Here is a 23,472-nt window from a genome sequence, read left to right on the forward strand (position 1 = left end):
GGTATATCTCTTCAGATATGAAAGAAAAATTGTTGAGACCAGAATAGAGCATAGAGTCTAAAGAAAAGTTCTCTCAAAATGTCTATGAAATTAAACTTTTTGTTTTCTGGGTAATAAGAATAAAAAATAGGCAGAATAGGGGCAGGCCCCATGGTGGAGTGGTTGAGTTTGGCACATTCCACTTTAGCATCCTGGGTTTGCAGATTCAGATCCCAGGCATAGACCTACACCACTTGTCAGCCATGCTATGGTGGTGACCCACGTACAACATACAGAAAGATTGGCATAGATGTTAGCTCAGGGCTAATCTTCCTCAAGCGAAAAGAAAAGTAGGAAGATTAGCAACAGATGTTAGCTCAGGGCAAATCTTCCTCAGCAAAAAAAAAAAATAAAAGCAGAATACAATGAGTAACTCTGTGATATAGTTTCTTACAATTAGTTTTTGAAACTATTTTTGGTTCACAAATCATGGTGAGAGCATAGAGCTGTGTCTTAATGGAATCTGAGAACTTTGAGGGGACAAAGTGTTTGTTTTAAGTCCAGAAAATTTGGTCTTAGACCATTAAAAATAAGCTTGCATCTGCTCCTAATTTTCTTTTTGCTTACAAAGACTGTGGTTTGGTAGAAAGAAGAGACAAAAAGGATCTGTTCAAAGCAAGTCACAAAAATGACAATGGGAGGGGTTGCAGAAGTTAAAGAGAGAAAATATAATTGCAGGTGACACATTTCTTTCTTTCTGATTAATCCTAGAATGAACCACTTCTTTCCCAGTTATAACAGTTTCCCCAGCATAAAATTCTATCTTTGGGCCAGGTTTTAGTGTGAAGCCATATCTGCCATTCAGAGGGCCCCGTTAGAAAACATAGTTTTATATATATATATATATATATATATATATTATAGTGTGTATATATATATATATATACACACTATAATAATGCCTTAATTAAAACAAATATAAATGTATAACATATACCTATATTTACATACAATAAAATCTCTGTACATTTTAAGTATACAGCATGATGAAATGTAATCACCACCACAATCAAGATGCAGAGCGTGTGGAGTTCTTGCTCCCCTCTCAGGCGAACTGGTGCTCCCACCACCATCAGTGTGTTTGCCTTTCACTACCTTCAGATCGTGGCTGTTTGCATTTGTCCAGGTTTTATGGTTGTGCTCTGCATGGGGAGCCAAATCATCTGGTCAGGTCTCCCTTTGTCATACCTGGAGATAGAAGTGGCTCTTGTTTATCTTTTTGTATTAAGAAAGGAGGAGGCAAAAAAGGCCTTCTGTTCTGTGGCCGTTAAAGAAAGTTTAAGTCTTCAGGTTTGGTTTATGGTTGATTCACAAATATGTATATAATCAAAACCAAATGCCCTGTGCATCCTATCTTTACGTGGCATTATTAATTCATTGCCTAATTTGTTAGGATGCTGTCAGCAGTGATATAGAAGTCCCAGGACATTTTTATTTCAAGGAAAAAAAATAAAGTGGAAGGTTGAAAAGTACGTTTGGAAGCTAAGCTGGATAAATGGGTGTATATTCAGTCAAGCAAATTTGCAAGCTACATATGTAATACACTTAGGTAGGTAAAAAAAAAAAAACTGTGAATTATTTCTAAATGTGTAAGTACAGTTTCTAGAATTAAAATGCACTACGGAGCTGGCCCTGGTGGTCTAGTGGTTAAAGCTCGGTGCTTTCACCGCTTCAGCGGCCCGAGTTCATTTCTCAGTCGTGCAACCACACCACCTCTCTGTCAGTTGCCATGCCATGGTGACAGCTCACATAGAAGAACTAGAAGGATTTACAACTAGGATATACAACCATGCACTGCAGGGCTTTGGGAAGAAAACAAAAAGAGGAAGATTGGCAACAGATGTTAGCTCAGGGTGAATCCTTCCCTGAAAAATAAATAAATAAATAAAATGCAATATGAAGAATGACTAGATTAGAAAAAAATTACGTTGACAACTTTTGCTGGTATTCAAGTAAATGTTTTACCAAATCATACGTGAGATATTTTACTTTTTTGGTGCTACAAACTCAGTTTGGGGCCTGGATATTAAAGAGCAATAGAAAAATTGTAGAAAGTAACAAAAATATAATAAGTATGTTAAGACCAAAATGTCCATTAGATTATTAGAAGATTTTGTGGTTTGGCTTTGTTACTTTCCAGTGATAAGTATTTGAAAACTATCATTTAAAAATTTTATTTTAAAGACTGAGTTGGAATTTGATCATGTATCAATAGCATCTTCTTATTCAGTAAGCTGTTGCCTAAACTTGCCGTATCTCTTCGCATACGAGATGCTCCTGCTAGCTTAGATTCTTAAAATCTTGCAAAGATAGAGGGGTTTAGACACACTATGAAGTAAGCCCAATGGGAAGAGTAAGACAGACAGACATCGGCCGCTGTATCTGGAATACAAGGCAGAATATGGTAAGGACCCGATAGAGAACTGCTCCCCCAACAGGAACACCCCCTAAAAAAAAAGCATGTGTGTGCAGGTTCTCCCACACCAGAACGATCTCTTTTATTGAAGGAATCAGAAAAGCTTCAAGCAGCATGTAACCCTTGGGGTGGGCCTTGAAAGCCCATTAGTATCTTAGAATAATTTTGCTGCCATAGTACTGTGTAAAAGGGAGAATTTCTGTTTTCCTTTTCCATTTGGGCAACAGAGCTGGAATCAGTCCTTCACACTTCAGGCTTTGCGTCCCTTTGCTGTACTGATTCCTTTCTCCAAAAGATTTCTTCTCTGCGTTTTAACAACAGCCATTTCCTCAAATCTTTGTTTCCCTTGCAATGTCTGAACCAGTGGCTTTCAAACTCACAGGTGAAACGCACGAAAGCTGAAAAGATTTCTGGTTGAGACAGGGTGCATTCTTCAGAACGCCTTTTCTTCCTACTGGTGTGTCCCCCCTGCAGCGTCCTTTCTCTACCCTTCCTTCCCCCTCCCAGGGCTCTACAGAACAGAGTTCGGTTTGACCTCCTGTTCTTAATTTCCTTATTACAGAATTCATTTAAAAACAGTTCACTCTCTCGGCCATTGAAAACACACCCCCACTAGAGTGTTCCTGTGTTTGCTAATAGCCCTATTTACCCACCCACTCACAACCTATGTCTCCATTGCCTTGCGGAACCATGGCAACCTGCTGTGCATGCAGGGATGGCTTAGAGCTTAAGACCCTTTCCTGAAATAACAAGCTTCCTTACCTGACAAACTTTATCAGCAAATTTAAAAAAGACAACAAAAAGGCAAACCAGCGGCTTATAGGATCAGCTTTGTATTATATTACTGAATTAATGAGTGTGGCTTTTAAAGATAGATCATCTTTCAGGTTGTTTTGTATCAAAGAAGCCTCAGGTGAATAGGTCTCTCTCATATGATGTGAACAGTGCTCTGTTTGGATTACGTTTTGGCTGTCTCTTTCTGGATTCATCAGTTTGACTCTCAAACTGGGGTGAGGGGTAGGGGCAGATGTTAAGAATGAGCTCCTGAGCGTAGAAAATCTTTAAGGCAGAATGAACCTAAGTAGTTTTGCAGATAGTGAAGTAGATGAAATACCTTCCTATTGTCTTTCCACTCCCACAATCTCAGAAAAAAGAAATTACTTTTCGTGTCAACAAGCACTTCCAAATGGATGTGACTCTTGAATTACCCTGTAAATTGTAGCTGACCCTTGGAATAGACTGCTCCCCGTTACTTGTTCGGTCTCACAAGATATGGTGCCAGGAGCTCAGGGCTGAGGGATCTTTGAGGAGGAAGAAACAGGAGGAGACGTTTTAGAGAGGAGTAGTATGGCAAATAATTATTCGGACATTGTTTCATAAGAGGGAGCCCATTTCATCAGCATTGTGGAGAGGTTTCTAGTTACCAGAATTGATGCCATTTGTGTTGGCCAGCTTTATCCTAAGGCATTACCAAACTATCAAGTCCTTTCTTGCTGGAGAAGGGAGTAGAGTATCTAGTAATTTTTCATTACAAAAAGAAAAATCTGCTTGAGCCAGCTTAAGCCCAGATAAGAGGACTGTTTTTTAAGTACCTTTGTGTGTGACGGAGCCCCCAGGCAGGATGTACAGGCAGGCCTCACAAGGGCTAGGGGCCAGGCTTGTATGTCTGTGAGAATCAAGATGTAGTTTGTACTCTGGGGGGTCTATGTTTGTCTGTGAGGCTGTTTCCCTCTCTCCTTCTCACTATGGACTCTCATCCACCTTTCTACGTCCATCAACTTGGTTCTTCATTCTCTACAGCATGGCTTTCTCTGTTTCTCCAAAGCACATGCTGGAATATGGCTGCCAGCCTAAGAGCTAGGTTGGTTGCCTGTCCACACCTGCATCACCACCTCTCCAGGCTCCCACTTACATAGTCTCAAATGAGAGACTCGGATTGACCTAGCTTGGGTCCTATGGCCCTTCATGTTTGATCCCCTATCAAATGGGGAGTGGTGAGAAGGGGCAGATGACAAGGGCTTCGTAATGCAGACCTGGCTGCTTGCCAGAACTTAGCCCTGGGGATGGAGGACCTTCGTAGACAGCTTTTCCAAATGGAGTGTTATCTGAGCAGACATTATGAAAGTTGTCTACTCCATAGAAAGTTCTAGGCTAGGGCCTCTTGCAGGCCCTCTCCCAGTGAACCGCTAGTGCTGGACATGGGGCTTCTGCTGTAGTAGACAGAGGGCCTGGGCACTGTCAGCCACGTCTCTCCTCAGCCTCCCTACCCAGCCTCTCCTTTGCCTATGGCCTGTCCTCTGGTAATGTCCTTTAAGCTCTCTTCACTCGGAGAGTCCCAGAGACTGTACTCGTAAAATCAGTCTCATCAGTCAAATGAGACTTCCAGTCATCGGCACTTCAGAGAATCGTTGACATTTGGGAGAAGGTTAGTTGGATTGTGCCTGCCTCCTCTTCCCTTACCTCTGCCAGCACCATTCCCTCTTCCCACATCCAAGGCAACAAGTACCTTCCTTGAGGAGTGCCAGGGAAATAACTGCAGAACCACAGCCAAAAGGGCCAGAGTGCATTGCTATGCAAGCCATACAGGATTTGGAGCTTGAACAGAATTAGCTTAGTCTGTGTTTATGTCTACACACACACAGACACATACTCCAGCATAGACGTAAATCCCCAAAGAACCATCTGGTTAAGGGGTCAAACCATAGTTCGGCTGAAAGAAGAGAAGAGGGCGCGGAAGACCTGCCTTTTACCTTCCAAGCATTCCAGTCAGTTAGTCACCCCGTGGTCAGGTTGGCAGCAGCTGGACTTCTCCATCCCTCCAGCTGTATCGGGCTTAGGGGAAAACTCATCAAAAACCCATTGTATCAGGAAAGGCCTAGAAATTAATTCCTACTTGAGAAGGGCCAGGTTACAGCTTTGTGCGCCTCATGAGCTCAAGCTCTAAGTTGGAGCACTGAATTAAAAACTGGAAGTGCAGCACACAGTGCCCTGACACCCCCACCGTCAGATCTCATACACATACTCCACTCTCGGTATTTCTTAACAGAGGTTACTAGGGTCCACCATCCCGTAGTTCAGCCAGCAATTAAGCTGTGCTCAAATAGTAATTGCAGAAACAATTTTAACAGACTGTCCACTTCGAACCTTACCCAGAATGGCAAAGGAGAAGGGTAGGATGGAAAAGGAGCTTCTTTGAATTATTGGGCCCAGTTCTAGTTTCCATCCACTTCTGCTCTTTCCTCAAAGAAGAGTCTAGCCTATGGTTAGAGGCAAACAAGCCACCACCATTTGACCTTGTACAAGTATCATAGCTCGTTTTGCTTCAATTTTTTTAGTTGACAATTAGAACTGTTAGGAGGATTAAATAAGGTTCTGTTGTAAAGCTCAAGACAGTGCCCAGGATGTGGTAACCCCCAGTAATATATGTTAGCTCTTGTTATTGTTTATTATCTGTTATGTGCCAAGCCCCATGGCAAGTATTTTACAGGTAGTCATTTTAATCTTCACAACAGTCCTGCAAAATAGACCTTGTTAGTTCCGTTTGAGGAGATGGAGTCTCAGAGAGGTGAAGCCACGTGTCCAAGGTGAACTAGTATGTGAAGGTGCCACAATTAAACCAGGTCGGCCTGGCTACAAAGCCCATGCCATCGCTGTGGTTTCCAGAGTAAACAGTGTATGAGCAGACATCCTCTGTGTAAATGGGACCCGAGCCATCAGGCTAAACAACTCCCTGTTCCATGCAGTTCAGGGTAATTCATATCCACTGAGTAAACAGACCATTCTGGGCAAGAGTTCCCTTGTGTCAACTTGCCTGTTCTAGGAATTCTTAGTATATACATTGGAGCCCAACCAAAAAATTCAGTGTGAGGCTGTTCTTTCTTGAGATCCCTCCCAAGGGGCTTAGCTAACAGTAAACTCAAGGGACCTTCCTTTGAGGTGGTTTCACTCATGGGACTGTCCTTTGGCATCTCCCAAGAGATGACTTTTCAGGATGGCTCTAACACGCCTCAGTCCCCGTGTCTCCAGGGAGTTAAGGGACACAGTTTCCCTGCCTCATAGGCTCACTGCCTTGACATCGTCTCCTCCTCACGCCCTGAATTAGATGTCCTTGTGTTTTCATAGTACCCTGTGCAAGCATCTATTAGAGCCACTGGTCACGTGGCCTTTGCCTATGTCCTTCCTCTCTTCCCGCCCGATTCAAAGCAGATTGCTACATCCTCCTCACCTGTAGCTGCAGAATTTGTCACTTTTCAGAACAACAACAATAACCACAGCCTTATCGTAGTTGACATTTACCGAGTACTTACTATTTGTATTTTGAAGTAGGTTTTGTTGTGATCCTCACTTTAAATGCAAGGGAACTGAAGCACAAAGAGGTTCATTTACTTCCAAAGTCAGAAAACCATGAGTGGTCAAGGTGGATAGGAACCCAATACTCTGATGCCTCCATGTAGTAGATGCTGAATTAATATTTGCAAGTGGATACACATGTGGATGTAACTGCCGTATCTTGAGAAATATGATATGACCCGTGACATACATGAATCTGTGCAATCATGAGCTCTGTTACAGTGCAGCTCTTCTATACTTTCTGCTTCTGTTCTGCAATTCTTCATCTCTCCATACTTGCACAGGGGAGGCAGTCTAGAGCCGTGCTTGTGAACATGCATTAGAGATGCACATGCAAGTTCTGGCTCTACCACTGATGAGCATCACTTCTGTGGGCACGTTACTTACCCTTTCTTAGTGTTATGTTCCTCAGCTGGAAGATGGGAATAATAACAGTGCCTACCTCATACAGTAAACTTAAAGCAAATAATGTAAAGGGAATAATACAAGTCACCATTCCTGGAACACAGCACTCATTCAACAAACATGAGCAGGTTTTGTTATTATTATCACTATTGTCATAAATAGCCTTTTTAAAAACTTTATCATTGAGAGCACTACTTTCTGTCAGTGAATGAGGAGTTCTGAGTCAGTGTGACTGATAGTAACTGATATGGTTGCAGTCTGAAGTCTAAGGTCACTAAACTCAGGACAGGAATGTTTTGACCCATGATTCAAAGGGTCTTACCAGAGCTAATGGAATCTGTCCAATACCCACCCACATCTTTGTCCTGTGGTATACACTGGGAGGTTCAGGGAGCCTGGGTAGAGAAGGAAACCAGGGATGTCCATGGTCCGTACCAGCCATCTGATGAGTGGTGGCTTCAAAGGGGGAGTGGACAGCTCTATAACAGATGCTGTCGGGAGATCACAAGGATACCAAATACCTAATAGCTAACGAGAGCTGCCTTTTATTATATAGTTGGCATTGAACTATAGTCGAGATTCATTTGTTCATTCAACAATATATATTGAACCAGGCAATGTTCTAGGCTCAGGGAATCAATAATGATCAAAACAGATAAATTCCTGAATATTCAGGTCCTTTGATACTTTCTATGCATCATCTCTGTCAACAGTCATCACAACAACACTATGATGTAGATGTTATCATTCCCATTTGATACACAAGGGAGCTGAGACTCAGAGAGGTTAAATACTGTGCCCAAGGCCTCAGAGCTGGAAAGTGGTGAACCTAGGATTTGAATCCAGGTCTTTCTGATGCAGAAGTCCATTCTTTTTTCTTTTTTTTTTTTTAAAGATTTTATTTTTCCTTTTTCTCCCCAAAGCTCCCCGGTTACATAGCTGTATATTTTTAGTTGTGGGTCCTTCTAGTTGTGGCATGTGGGATGCCGCCTCAGAGTGGCTTGATGAGTGGTGCCCTGTCCGTGCCCAGGATCTGAACCAGCGAAACCCTGGGCTGCTGCAGTGGAGTGTGCAAACTTAACCACTCGGCCACGGGGCCGGCCCCAGAAGTCCGTTCTTCAATCACAATGTGATACTGCCTATCAAGGAAATAGCAAATGCTAGAATCCAGTGTGTGTGTTGGAGTGGAGGGGTGTTTGTTAATTCAGAAATCTAAAAAGTTGTCATTGTGACACTGCAATAATTATGATCATTAGTTTGCAAACTGCAAGAAGCTCTGGTTGTGGCTTCTAGTCTTGAGCTCAATCTGTCATTTTACTGCTTCTGGTCAAAATCACAGTGTCCTTGGCTGCCAGCAACAAAGAGAACTTTTATGCTTAGGTGATATCCAGGTAGAAGCTCTGAAATCTAGTGGTTCATTCCAGGCATGCCTGCTGAGTGACTCCTAGGTACTCTCCAGGGCCCGGACGAGGCCAGTGGGCATGATGCCTGTTGAGATGTTGTCCAGACCCAGGAAGATAGTGCTCAAATGTTGGTGACGTTGCACAGAAAGAGTGCAATGCTCTGGTCCATTTAGGGCTGTGGAGGAATGGGCCCAGAGCCAGTGGGCTGATACTGACCCATTTGTTTAGGCCTCTTGCATGCCCGTTCTCCATGGACTAGGAAGGAAGTTTCAGAGGCAGCATTTCAAATGCCACTGAAAGGAGAAAGGGTGGGGGGTGAGCGCGGAGGGGCAGTTGGTCATTGTGGTGGGGCATAAAGAACCCAAAAGTAATGCTCTGTGCTGGGTCAGGATCTTGGTGGCCTCATTTTGTTTCCAGAGGGTGCCATTGTTTCTAGGCAGCACAGCCACTTTACTTAGCTTTACAAGTCTACTCATTCAGACTGTCAGTTCCGAAGCCATTCCATTGCTCTCCGATCCCAACAACATAAGCCACAATGCAAGGGCAGTGCAGTCGAGTGGGAAGGACGCTGTAGTGGGACATCAGGAGACCCAGATTCTGGTCCTGGCTCAGCCCCAGCTGGCGGGGGATCTTGGACAAGTGCCTTTGCTCCTGGGCTTTCCTTTCCTTTCACCCATAAAGCAAAGCGGGTGGAACCGGGTGTTGATGTTTCCTATGATCTCTTCCGGCTCTAAAATTGTGAGTTTGTCATTGGGTATTTGCAGCCTTAAAGTGTCTTTTTTATTCTTCTTCCTGTATTCAAAACCACATTTTTCTGCTCCTTAAGCTCAGTATTCTTTCTATTGCTTCATGGCCCATAAGGCTGGTCCTTAACTTTTGATACCTATTTATTAAATTAATGAATGACTATATGAGGAAGTCATGAATGAATGAAACCACTGTCACATGCTGGTGTAGCTTCCAAACTTGTGTTCTCTGTTTCCGTGCAGGTTGCTAGGAGGACTGAGATAACCCATATGAGGCATTCTAATGGTTTGGGCACATAGAAATCAGTTTCTAACTATTGTTGTTGCTGCTACTGTTGTATTTATGCCCTGTTTTCTACAAATACGGAATAGTGTGCGTGGGGTTTTATAACCACCTTTTTTCGATAATGGAGATTTTTTTCCGTGTCACTAACATTCTCTAATTTTAATGGCTGCATCCTATTCTATTGTAGAGTTTATAGTAGTTTATATAATCAATCCCTTAATCTTATACATGAAGTCCATTTGAGTTTTTCTATATTATAAACAACATATCTACATATTCTATTTTATTTTTAAAACAAAATGTGTTGCTTTTGTAACAGGAAAATGTTTTCGATAAATAACACTGACCCATGACACTATCAGCCCTGCCTGCTTCAGCTAAAATGGTAATCAGTCTGTAGGAAGTGGTGTGGGAGCCACCGAGTGCGCAGCAGCCTTTTCTCTCCATGTGCAACACAGTGATCACCATCAATTACATTGTCATTGAACGAGAGGAAGGCAGTTTCCCCAAGTCCAAAGCATCGTCCCTTTCTTCTCTTGAACAGAGCTAGAAGAAAATGTGGGGCAGGTTATTTGGGAAGAAGATCCAGCCAGAGACTGGAGGGCTGGGTCGAAGCTGCCCTCTGCTATCTGGCCTTCGGTCCAGAGTTTAACCTTCTGGACCTTGTTCATTGTTCTGTGAGTGAGAATATTAGTATTATTGTTAGTATTGCCTACCCTTTCATCACCAGTTTGGAAGATGGAAGCAGGCAAGGCTGTGAGCATAAAGTGAAATCGTAGGTACGAGGTTAATTGGAAGCATTAAAATAAGCGTTGTACAGGAGTAAGTTATTAAGAACACGAGGTCACTTGTTCTCTGTGCGCCATTCATCTTTGGAACTGTGACCTGGAGTGCGTCTAGAGTTAACAGTGGTTTTAAAGAAAATCTTCACCTCACACACCACTGCTATTATTAAGAGGGAGCAAAAGCAGAAATTCAACCCTCTCCCGTTTGCATGCCTTTTTATTTTTAATCCTTGCCAGATGTAGACTGGCACTGAGCCCAGAGGGTGAGCACTTTCTGATAGAGGTAGTTTTGTTCTTGTCTCCCTTCTAGACAAAGAATTCTTGAAGGAAAAGGAGAAGCTAGAAATGGAGTTAGCAGCAGTGAGGACTGCAAGTGAGGACCACCGGAGACACATTGAGATCCTGGACCAGGCTCTGAGCAATGCCCAGGCCAAGGTCATCAAGCTGGAAGAGGAGGTGAGAGTGCCGGAGGTTGGGAGGGGGAGGCAGAACCCCGGAGCCTCCATTTCCTTTTCCTAACCCTGAAACTTTAACCAGATCCAACTCCCAGGAGGTGAGTCAGGAGGAGGGATGTAGAAGACTTCCCAAAAGAAAATTATGAAAAACAAAGTGTATCCAACCCAGAGTCAGGCAGAGTGTGAAAGGCATACGTGAAAGAGCTCACTCTTAGCCTAAAACCCAGCCTACAGCCCATTGATGGGCAAGTGTCCAGGGCTGGAAATAAATGGAAGGATTAAAAACCACTGGTGCCTTTAGAGCAAAATATAACAAAAATAATAATTCAATTACTGTGTTTTGGGGCTCTCGATTGCATAAAAAAGGGCAAGTCTTCTCATGAGGGTGGGGTAGGGGTGGCATTCAGCCAACCTGTCTCCAGTTTCCAGAAGTTGGCTCAGCTGTGCAATGACCACCACCACCCACCCCCCCCCACTCCAGGAAATTTTGATCCCACTCAAGCATTATGGATTTATTGGTTTCTGATGAAATTAACCCTTTAGATTAAGTTTTTTGAGGGGAACTTTCCCTTTAAGCCTGACTGCAGAAGTAGAATGACCACGTCTGAGGCCCATTCTAGGGGATTCAGGCTGTAGACACAGTGTCAATAAAGGAGGAGAGGTCTGCCAGGTAGACAGGAGCCTGCTGCCCCACACCATCCAGCTGCTCCCGGGGGTGGGCGCCTCCCTGTTGTGAGGGGCTGACCTGAGCAGAGCCATTGTGGAAAGTAGAAGCTCAAAGTCTAGAAGAGGCGTAACTGAGATATTCTACACAAAGTACTTAGCTTGGTGCTTGGCACACAGAAAACACTATTGTTAATTAATCCAACTGCTGTTGAAAGTAAAAAGCTATTCCTTCAGAAGAGATCTCCTGACACCAGGTAACTCAGGTGTCTCAGCAAACTTCAACTTCAAGGTTAAAGCAGCTAAAGAGGAAGATCGTTAAGTCACAAGGGTCTTGTCCATTAGAAGCCCTTTAAAGCCCTCATGTTCTATGTCGAAACTACAATTTTCATGCTAGCATGAGGATCCTGGGCAATAGCCCCAGAGCATCTTCCTTGTTGCCAGTGAGGAACTCACTAAGTCAGAAAACATTTGCTGAAGAAAGTGACCTTAGCTGCTAAAGGGCAGGAGGTCTGCTCTGAGGAAGGGAGGCCAGCACTCCTTATTATCATTATAAGTGAAATCACTTATTGGGGCTCCATCACCATGTATGGAGGAAAGGAAAATTATAATTTTTTAAATCTTTTCATTTTAATATTTCTATTAAAGTAAAAGTTATGAACTCCTTGAAGACAGGTTCTTTATAATCACCATTATGGATCTTGTCTTGTCCTTGTATTTATATAAGATCTTTGACTGTGTGTGGCCTCTCCAAAATGTCTCATGGGTCTGCCTTCCATTATCTATCCTTGTTGTTATGAAAGTTTCTTGTGAGGGGTTTTAATTCAGTTCACGTGGCTCTTATTGAGTGCTTACCATAACTTCCCACAATGGGTAAGAGCTTGGACTCGAGAGCCGGACACCAGGATGGATGTATCTGTCAGCTCTGTGTCCTTGAGCAAACCCTTCACTCCTCAGTTTTCTTATCTCTTAAATGGAGATAATAAAGTAGTTTCCCTTTTACTGTTACTGGGAGGATTAAATAAGATATTGCATAGAAGGCACAAAGCATGGCATGCTAATGCTTCAAAAATGTTGACTGGTATAATTATTATTATTATTAATCACCCTCATCATACTATACTCCTTGCTAAACTTAAGGCTGATACAAAGATGAATGCGAGAGATCTGTGCCTTCAAGAATCTTGTAACTGATTAGGAATAATATTCATTCGTTCATGTAACAAATATTTATTGAGTACCCGCTGTATGCCAGGTAATGTTCCAGGCATTGGGGACACACTGTGCACCCTGCCCAAAACAGACAAATCTCATGGCACTTATATTCTAGTGGCTGCACACTCAGAAAACTATACAGTCTAGGACGTGGTAAGTGGTTTATGAATGGTACTCACAAAATATTTGATCGGATGAGGCTTCTAACATAGGAACCTGCAGTTAGTAGGTCCTCAAATGTCTGTTAAATTGAATCAAGCAGTCGAAAACACAGTGAATGAAAGAGCCAAAGGAAAACTGATCTCAAGGGCAGGTATGGAAAAGACTATAATGTTGCTGTCGCCCCCCCCCCCCCCCCACTGGAAAAGGCAGAAGCACCTCCATTTTATTCTGGTGGCCTTGGCTAGGATATAGGCATAGCTTCTGGCAGTGCTGCCTGCTAACTCAGAAATCACCCTTCACAGCAAGCTCTTAAATCATGGGCGTGTTCCAACTTGCCACTGCAATCATGGGATGAACTCAGGATCTGAGCTGCCTGCAAGGCATCTACACGCTCCAGCGCAGGATGACGGGAAATAGCATCTGGTGTCTTCTCACCGAGGACCAGATCAAGGAAATGCCTCAGCCTGATTTTTGGCACCAGCCAATTCCCAGAAAGTTACAAATGTGCCTGGGATTTATGAACAGGGGCCAAACTCCTAATTGGAAGAAAACAAAGTCTGAGAGTAAGAATTTAAAGTTGGTGATCATGATTCTAAATCCGTAGCTCATGGGACATTTCCATAAATCATTTTTACCTTAATTTCTATCTCCTCAGTTACGGTGTTTTTTGAGTGTTCATTATGCCCTCGCTGTCTCTTCAGGGCTGTCAACTACTCATCTATAAAGGGCTCTGAAATCTGTAGGAGAAAGTTACTCCACAAATATCTATAATAAGAAATGTTTATATTCAGACACACACAGAGATGGGTACACATGCATATATACATGCAAACATAATTTCTCTCTTATAATAGCAATTTATAGTTATAGAAAATTTGAAAAATACAGAAGAGAATAAAGAAGGGAAATTACTATTCTTTCATACAGATAAACACAGTTAATACTTTGATTTCCTTCTAGTCTTTTTTCTTATATAGATAATATATAGATCAATAGATAGATAGATAGACATAATTGTGATCATGTTGTATATAATTTTTGATTCTGGATTTTCCAGTTAACATTATAAAATAAGCATTTACTCATGACATTAAAAACTCTTTATTAACCTCATTTCCAATGGCTGCAAATGCTATAATTATTAAGCGTTAACCAAGGATTGAGCTCAGAGCTTTACAAATTACTGAAAGCCGGTATCCAAGTAGGGTCTTGAATTCCAAGCATCCCAGCCCTTTCAAGTATAACCGGTGGCCTTTGTCTAAATCTTTTCTTTCCTGAGGGGTAAGAATAGGGAAGGTACATGCACTTGTAGTTTAAACAGGATCTCCAGGTAATCTGACCGCCCACCTCCACCCCAACTTTGAGAATCACTGGTCTAAATTCTATGTTCCTTTTTACGCTCTCTGCTCAGTTACGAGAGAAGCAAGCATATGTCGAGAAAGTGGAGAAGCTGCAGCAGGCCCTGACCCAGCTGCAGTCAGCATGCGAGAAGCGAGAGCAGATGGAGCGGAGACTGCGGACCTGGCTGGAGAGAGAGCTGGACGCGCTGCGAACCCAGCAGGTGAGGGACTGCGGGTGGGGCCGACAGTGGAATCAGACACATTCATTCGGCCAACGTCATGGAGCAGGGCACTTGCTGTGGACCAGGCTCTGCGCTCTGCACTGAGGATTCAGAGGGAAACAAGAACTCCCTGTCCTCAGCAAAGCAACACAGCAGCCAGTGGAGGAGCCAGGCAGTCCACTCACTGCAGTAACAGACGTCCTTCCAGAGAGAAAGTGGTGACCACTGGAGGCTGGGTGTGGGGGAATGCGGCTTTGGATGGCTTCACAGAGGAGGACATTTGAGTTGGACTTTGAAAGATGAGTTTGTTGGGCATTCGGGGGAAGAACATCAGAGGCAGAGGAAGAGTATGTGTAAAGGAGAGAGGCGTGACATGGCATGGCGAGTTCCAGACAGCTGGTGCAGCTGGCTGGGGGAGAATGCCCAAGGAGGTGGCTGGGAGGGGGCAGAGGCCAGTTTGTGGAAGACATTTGGTCAAGTTGAGAGACTGGACTTTCCTGTAGTCCACAGAGCCAACAACTGGGAGGTTTTTAAGCGGGAAAGGATTATGATACAAAAGACTAGGGAAGAGCCCCCTTTGGTATCAGGAGGGGCTGGAGGGGTGGATGTTGAAGTCAGGGAGGCCAGCCTGAAGGCTGTTGGTATCGTCTAGGGTGTGGTGATAATGGGAATCCATGGGGGAGCAGGAGGGGGTGAAATTAGTAGGACACGATCATCTGAGTTTTCAGAGGTAAAGGAGAGGAGGGAGTTCAGGACTATCCCTAGAATATAACATTGGCCATAAGCTCCTAGTCCTTCTGCCTCTCCTTCTGGTTCCCAGTAACAGCTGTTAATGTAACACCTCCAATAAGCTCAAAATAAAACACCCCAGCCCAGGGTCCACGTGTGCCTCGGCGAGGGGAGAAGTCCTACAGGAAAGCTCTGCAGCTGGGCTAGGTTCCATCCTAGGCTGGTCAAAGGTTCCTGGCTGCAGAGAGAGCCTGGGCTGTGTGTCATCAGCCAGCGTGGTGGGCAGAGCCCTCTCTGCAGCTGGGGAAGGGTGTGCTCTAAGTTGGGAACCAGGGGAATGCAGGACAGGGCTCCATGAAATTATCTGCTGGATAGGGCATAGTGGTTGTGGTTGAAACACTTGAAAACACTTGAAAGCATTCGCTCAGGCCAGCTCAGCCCTTTCTCATGGCAGGCGCACACAGTTCCCTCTGGGCGTGTGTACTTGGCTGGGGAAGGAGGTGTTAGTGAGATTGCCCAGAAAATTAAGAAACCCACCCGGCCTCCCACCATCTTGGCTTAGTTGGTAGCTCGTAAGGAAGGCTGAGTCTGTCTCCGGACTTCTGATCTTGCTAACCTGTGCCACATTCCCTGACACTTCAGGTGCACCTTCAGCTCTTTTCTGTTGCATAGTGAGATCTCAACCTCCCCACTGGAAGGCAGGCTTCTCCGGTGCCTGGTACCGTGCTGGCACCTGGTAGATACTTCCGAGCCTTTGGCTGACAAAATGGGCACATCTCAATACTTAGAGCCAAAAAGAATGTTCTTTTCCAGTTAATGTGCCACCCACACTGTACAATTAGATTACTTATCCTTGGATTTTCTATTTTGAGTGCCCTGAAACCAGACTCAGCTCCATTATCTTGTTGTGTACCAAGGAGAAATATGGAGTTAGAATTATTTGAAAAATATGTCTCTTGCCGCAGAGGACATTCGCTGTATGCACACTCAGACCCATGCACACTCATGCCCATTATTTCCTCAGACTAGACTGGCAAAAACAACATTCCTGCTGTACACAAAGCCTGCTGATGGATATAGACGCACCTGTGAACAGAAGTTTCAGAATTGAGGCTTTCCAGGGAAATTGCTTGGCTTACATTTTGGGTTTGTTTTTGGGAGCTGATCGCAGATCCCCAGCTATTTATGGCTGACAGGAGACCAAAGGAGGAGAGACAGTCTTTACGGTTAAATGGCACTTTGATGCTCAGCATCTCTTTAAAAGTAATATTATAGTTTTGTTTCCAATGAGAGTATTAATCTATCTCCTATGAAATGAAAGACACTCAGGATTTCCCTGTTGCTTTTGCCTACTCATTAAAAAGATGAGTATTCTTTTTTATTTTTTCCTTTAACACTTCTTTATTTTCTCATTTTACCAGTGAGCATACATTTTTCTATAACCAGAAAAGGTAAAAATGATATTACAAATAAATCCTCCCTAAAACCTTGCTTTTAACTAGTTCCATGTTGCAGATGCTATAAAGGGTAGAGTTGGGTCAAACTCATGGGCTAGTGTGGCGAGCACAGCCCTGCTGGCCCTCAGCAGGGATGGTTAGCGTCGACTGTAGTCCACTCCAGAGCATGGCGTCACTGGAGAAACTCGGCCTTTCCAGGAAAGGTATCAAGGGGCTTCTCTGATCGGCTTCCTCCTCATTCACGATTGAGCAGCTCATGCATATGCCTGCCTGATTTGGCAAGCCCATGCTCACCCTGCTCCTCCCTCCTGTGTGACCAAGGCATCTGTCTGACCCCTTTAGAAAGCACACTGAGGTCACACTGTAACAAAGCCCTTAGTCATCTGCCTCTTCAGCGAAGCAGTAAGACCACACTGCCTTGCCACATCCCCTAGGGAATTATTCTGAAGGGACCATGGAGAGAGTAGCCTAGAGCACTTGTTGAATCAACACTCCACACTAGGGCTCTGCCCTTAGACCAATGCCAGGACACAGCTGAACTTCTCCACCTAGTCCCCTAACAAGGAAGAGCTCCCTAGAGAGCTCCAGTTATTCCTGCACAGTGCCCTGGAACCTTCCAGAAGGGTGGGTAGACTGGAGGTGAGCCTAGTGACGTGGAATCTTGAATTGATTCAGAGCGTGGGCTCTGGGGTTGGACTGACCAGGGTTGAATCCTGCCTCCTCCCCCTACTAGAAAAGTAGCCTTAGGTAAGTAGGCTTTCCGAGCCTCGACTTCTTTGTCTCTAAAATGGGGCAAAGGAATTACATGTACATTATACTTGTAACTACAAATAAAATCTGCACAAGGTGCTTACACAGTGCCTGGCACTTAGCAATTGATTAAGAAAGAATAACTACCATTGCTGTTCGCGTTATCATTGTTCCCTTCAGAGCTATTGGAAGGCGTAGGACATCCTCGGTACCCTCTCCCAAATTCCTTCCTTACTCCGACTTTCCCAGTCCCGCTGAAAAAAGATGACAGAGTGTGGCTGATTGAGAGATGGGGAGGGAAAAGGTAGGTCAGGACAGTAGGATTAGCAGAAAGAGCAGCTCCCAGGGAACAGGTTCTGGTTATTGTAAGTAATCTCCCGCCACCTTGGGAGAGGAAGTAGTACTTAAGCATCATTAGAAGCTGGGGGGAAGTGAAAGAGGAAATAAAGGTGAGAGGGAGGGAAATTAACATTTTTAAGAACTCAAAATTTTATCTTTCTTGCAAAGAGCTCAAAGTCATTTTCACATCTCACTTCCACAGTGCTGTGAGGTAGAAGAGGGAAGGGGGAAAGTTCTTGGAAGAGGAAAATGAGGCACGGGGCAGTTGAAAGACCAGACCAAGGTCATTAGCTAATTAGGACGTTCCTCCCGGGTACACACATTGAGGGCAGAGATTTTTATCTGTCTTGTTCACTGTGGCATCCCCAGCACTTTGTACATGTTCAGTAAATATTTGTTGACTGGCTGAATGGGCAGCAGAAGCTGGCCTGCCTGACCCCCAGTCCATTATTCTGGCCAGTATATTTACTCGTTAGACCGTACTCTCTCTGTATGCTTGAATGTTGAAATTTTTGCATTTATTTAAATAACTCCTAAAGACCTGAATTAGGGGCCCTGTGGTTTCACATGGGGTTGAGAGGATTCTGCAGAAATCAGCCAGCTGAGACGGCAACATAAGTGATTTAGATAGAAACCGACAAGCATAGATGGCAGCTTAGTGAGGCTGTGGGATCTTTTTCTTGGAAAGTTTCTAACAAGAGGGAGCTTCTCATCCTGATGGACTGGGTCATTTGTCCTCCTGCCTGAGGCCAAGTGCTTGGCCATGGGGGGTCCGTGACTTCCTGTACAGGTCAATGAGGAAGGTACATCACTTCTACCCTATTCTTGCTTAAATGTTGGTCACTGACAAGCTACCCTTAGATCCTAGATCTAGTGTTTTTCGCTTTTAGCTAGACATTGTCTAGCCCTTTAAGTGTTATTAACTGCTCCTGTAGGCCTTATCTTCCATGATTCCCAGGCCTCTAGGTAGGGCAGGTATTAGTTTCTCAGATGACATGTTGCAGCCTGTGCCTTAGGGCCTCTCTCTCCCACTTCCTTGGCCTTTACGCTTTATCTCCCAGCCTCAAGGGAAGCAAACAACTGGCATCACTTCCTTGAACTCAGGAGAAAGTGTCCTAGACCAGGAGAAAAATCCTTAGTTCGCATTCTTGCTTTTGGTGTAAAGTAACTGCTGGACGTTGGACGAGCCACTTCCGTTCATGGTCATGCAGAGCTGTATGGCCAGACAGACCTGACTTTGAATCCTGACCCCACTGCTGATTAGCTGAGAGACATTGAACAGTTCATTTAGCCTCTCAGAAGCTTGGTTTTCTCATCTGTAAAGCTGGGACTTTGTTTTACAGAGTTCCATGAGAATTAAATGAGATAGAGGAATCGGGGAGGTGAGGTTGCCTGGTGGTGTTATCCACCAAGCCTGGGTCATCCATACTGGAGATGGAGCAAGAGCGTGATGACAACCTGGGTGAACCAGGTGTGCTCCAGCTGGGTAACCATGCAGACAAGGTTTATGTGGTCTCCTTTATAGCCCCGTTTCAGTATCAACATGTCATTTCTCCTGTTTTCTCCAGAAACATGGAAATGGCCAACCTGCCAGCATGCCGGAATACAATGCCCCAGCCCTCATGGAACTTGTGAGGGAGAAGGAGGAGCGGATCCTGGCCCTGGAGGCCGACATGACCAAGTGGGAGCAGAAGTACCTGGAGGAAAGCACCATCCGACACTTTGCCATGAACGCCGCAGCCACTGCCGCAGCCGAGAGGTGAGATCAGCGTAACTGGTAGCCGGAAAAGCCCAGCCAAAAAGAAACAGAGGGAGTCTGGAGAGGTCTAGAGTCCCACCCAGGCAGTGAGATCAGTTAAAAATAATTTTAAAATGGCTGTAGTGCTAGTTAGAGAGCAAGATGATATACATTTCTGAAGGATAATTTGGCAATAGGTACCTCCCCTTTGGTTCCAAAATTCCAGTTCTAGACATTATCTTAAGAAAATTATTATAGAAGTGCCTGAAGATTTATGTCCAAGGACATTCATCCCATTGTTGTTGAAGATATCAGTACATTTAAGACAGCCTCGAATCCAACACGAGGGACTCATTCAATAATTTAAAGTATGCCCACACAGTGGAATGCTATGTGGTCTTTAAGAATGATGTTGTGAAAGTATATTTTATGACTCTTTTTAACAGTGGCTGTGTATCATGGGCCAGACAAGAATATTTAATCTTCATAACAGCCCTGAGAGTACAAACTATTATCCTCATTTTGCAGGTGAAGAAATGAGGCTTCAAGAGGTACAGTGGTTTATTCCATCACACTGGTAGTAAGTGACAGGACCACATGTCACGTTGAGATTTGTCTGACTTAAAGCCTGGTTTCACTTGGTTTGAAATTTTCTGTTGCTGTCGATTATTACCTCTGTTGCTGTATTTCCTTTTTATAGGCACATAGCCTTATTCTTCCTTTAAACTTAGCTCAAAATGCTCAACTCTTCACAAAAATAATTCTGTCAAACTGTGCTCTTGTCTGAGTGAGCAGGAGTTTTCCCCAATTGCTGGATCTCGTGGCATGCATCCTTGCTGTAGGGACCTGAGAGGTTGTGCATTCCACCCATCAAGGCTCTCACTGTGCTCCTGCAACCCTTGTTTGCTTTTTGCCCACAAGTTATATTCGGCGTTTAATGCAGAGTTGTTTGGAATTTACCAAAATTTTATTTGGAGAAGATCCTCAAATTTCAAAGGCCTGTCCATAAAACTGGACTTAATAAGGGCTGTTGTACCATTAGGGATGGTAGGACCTGAACCAGTGGAAACCAAGGATGCAACTCAATCATCTGGTCTATCCCATACTTCTTTGGGATGTGTTGTGTCTTTAATGAGGAAGAGAAGGCCCATTGGGGCGGAGGGGGGATACTTTATGAGCTGTTTATGAGCTCTCATGTTCATTACTCAAGTGGAGAGGCATCCCAGATATTACCCCTGGAACGTGGAGATTGAGCAGTGTCACCTATGCGGGCATAGATGCCTCTGCCAGGTGCCACAGCACACTTAGACCTGGGGAGACCTGCAGACTCCGGTGGAAAATGAAATTGGGGGTCATTTTCTAGTGCTTACATGTTGTTGATGTATATCTATGCTGTGAGAGAAAACAACCCACAATATCCCATCTGAGTGAGACCATGGGAATAGGAATAGCCATTTGAGACGTGTATTGTGTGGTGGAGCTCCAAGGTCACGGCGTGAGAGTTGGAGGAAATTGCAGCCTCCACTTTAGTTCTTGGACTGCATGGGTGACAACACTGAAGCCCTTGGAAACATTTCTTGATTTTTACATAATCGAAATGTTTTTATTTTCAGCTTTTTGTTTTCTAAGGTAATAACTAAGTCTCCTTTCTATCCTGAGGAAGAGAAGAGACCAGCATAAAGTTACAGGGGGATTTGGCTTTCTTGGTGAGATTTGGTCTAATGCATAGCTCTCGGTGATTGCCCTGGAAATGGTCTTTCTCCGTGTGGTTTTTATTGGAGAGAACATTGCCTAAGGAGGCAGGACACCTACCTTCAAGGCTTTTCCCTCTGTCTCTGACTAAAAGTGTGATTCTTCACAAGCTTTTCTGAGCATCCCTGACCTCATATGTGAAGTGGAAATTATAATTCTTGGCTACTTATGAGTAGGAAACCAGACCTTATTCCACTGACTGAGGACACAAAAGCCCCATAGCACTATAAATACATTACCTTGGAAGAATGATGCAAGGGCTTGTATCTGTCATTGTTGTCACAGCTCCTATTGATTTATTGGATCAGATGCATGTTTGGGATCCTGGGCTCTGAGAGGAGGAATGGGACTGGAATGTAAAATCAGAAGTGGGGGAATAAAGAGGTGTGAAGCATAAGATCCCTGAGGTGGGCACAGGAGGGGACAGTGAGGGAATGAGTAGAACCAGGCAGAGCCCAGACAGCATCAGCCACTCACCCTCTGCTGGGCTCCGCCTTGTTGTTTGTCTTCCTTCATGCCGTCAGAGAATAGAATCCTTTGGGATCTACCAGCCCTCTGCTCCTCCTCTGCCCTATTTGGAGTCCTGGATGGACGAATGGGTCAAGGCCTTTTGCAACGTCCCACTCTTCCCACCTTCTTTGCTTCCACATTTATTTATTGAGCATCTGATAATTCGGTGGGAAACTACCCTCCTTTTACAGACCACTCCTTCAGAGGAGGTCAGGTTTTAGCCCCAATCTTAATGTTCTTTTCAAGGAAAACCTCTGTGATTTCAGCATTGCTTTTCTGTTGATAGAAAGAGAGAAGAAGGAAAATGAAGAATTTTTGAGAAAGCTCAAAATTCTGGCTGCTGCTGCTGCTTCTTTTTTTTTCTTTTTTTCTTTTTTTTGCTGAGGAAGATTCAGCCTGAGCTAACGTCTGTGCAGTCTTCCTCTATTTTTTAGTATGTGGGCTGCCAGCACAGCATGGCCACTAACAGAGCAGTGTAGGTCCACAGCCGGGAACCAAACCTGGGCTGCCGGAGCAGAGTGTGCCGAACTTAACCACTAGGCCACCGGGGCTGGCCTGAAATTCTAGGTTCTTGTTGTATAGATACTAAAAGGCTGCATATGAATTGGTAAAAATGACTACTTCTGGCCATCAGTTTTGTGACTCCAGTCGTGATGCTTATTCCCATTAATAAGCAATGATTTTTCAACAAAGAAAATGATTTCTGTCTACCAACTGATTTTGTCATCTTGGTGCATTTGGACACCATTGATCAGAATTTTGAGAGGTTGAGCCTGTTTTTTATGGTTTTGAAACTTTTTGCAAATTTCAAAGCAATGTGATACTTTTTGAAGTTTTGTGTGTTTGCCTTCTTAGTTGTTCTCATCTAATTGTGCCTGCTGTCCTTCCCTGGCAGTATAAACATGAATTTTTAAATTTATCTCCAGCTCTATGTAAATCCTCCAGAAGTAAATTGGTTGAAAATGTTTCTGTAGCCACTAATTCAAGTATTGATGATTTTTGTGTACCATAGGGTGGATTTATAATTTTGTCGGTATGTCTAAAGCATTTTGCTCGTTTTCTACATTATTTTGCTTTATGATTTATTTTCAGCCACAATTTACATGTAGCCACATTCTCACGTGTGCCCTCTCTGTTGGTTTATTCTGTCTTCATGCATCTTTGCTGAGGTCTCCTTCGTAAAGACACAGGAAACTTCAGGAGGGTTGAGTGATGGGTTGAGGACATGGACTTGGGAATCATAAATATCTGGGTTTGAATCCATTTACACCATCCCTAACTCGGTGTTCTTGAAAAGTCACCGAACCCATTTGTTTATCTGTAAAATGAGGATAATAATACCTACTTCACAAGTTGCTGTGAGAACTAAATGAAATGCCCCGTGTAATGTGCTTTCCCCGTCCCTGGCATGAAGGAAACATTCATTGATAGCTGTCACTAAAAGAGATGAAAGAAGGGGCTCCTTTTTGCTGATTTTGAGTGTTCTAGGAAAGAGCTGTAAAATAGGATTGTAGCATTGTAATATGAAGTCAGAGATGTGAAATAGGTGGCTAGAGCATTTCTTATTAATTTTCTATTCACTTATGAAAGACATTGCACCTTGCAGTCTAAGATATACTTAGATCACTTAGATTGCTCAGTTATCTTATTTTTACCAGTTGTCCTTAACTAGGAGTAATTACATTTCCAAAACCAGTAGCAGGAATAGTTA

At 43.8% G+C, this 23,472-nt stretch overlaps 1 protein-coding gene across 10 annotated transcripts in view; it reads left to right on the forward strand.

Annotated features, from left to right (window-relative positions):
- AMOTL1 (angiomotin like 1) overlaps positions 1-23,472 on the forward strand; it is a 155,694-nt gene that overhangs the window by 118,812 nt on the left and 13,410 nt on the right. For all 10 annotated transcript variants that reach the window (XM_046685843.1, XM_046685844.1, XM_046685838.1 and 7 more), the window contains 3 exons: positions 10,741-10,886; positions 14,337-14,486; positions 19,330-19,520. In XM_046685843.1, the coding sequence (XP_046541799.1) occupies positions 10,741-10,886; positions 14,337-14,486; positions 19,330-19,520 (487 nt within the window). The remainder of the gene's footprint in view (positions 1-10,740; positions 10,887-14,336; positions 14,487-19,329; positions 19,521-23,472) is intronic.

The sequence above is a fragment of the Equus quagga genome, chromosome 14, assembly GCF_021613505.1.
Source record: "Equus quagga isolate Etosha38 chromosome 14, UCLA_HA_Equagga_1.0, whole genome shotgun sequence".
Lineage (NCBI taxonomy): Eukaryota > Metazoa > Chordata > Mammalia > Perissodactyla > Equidae > Equus > Equus quagga.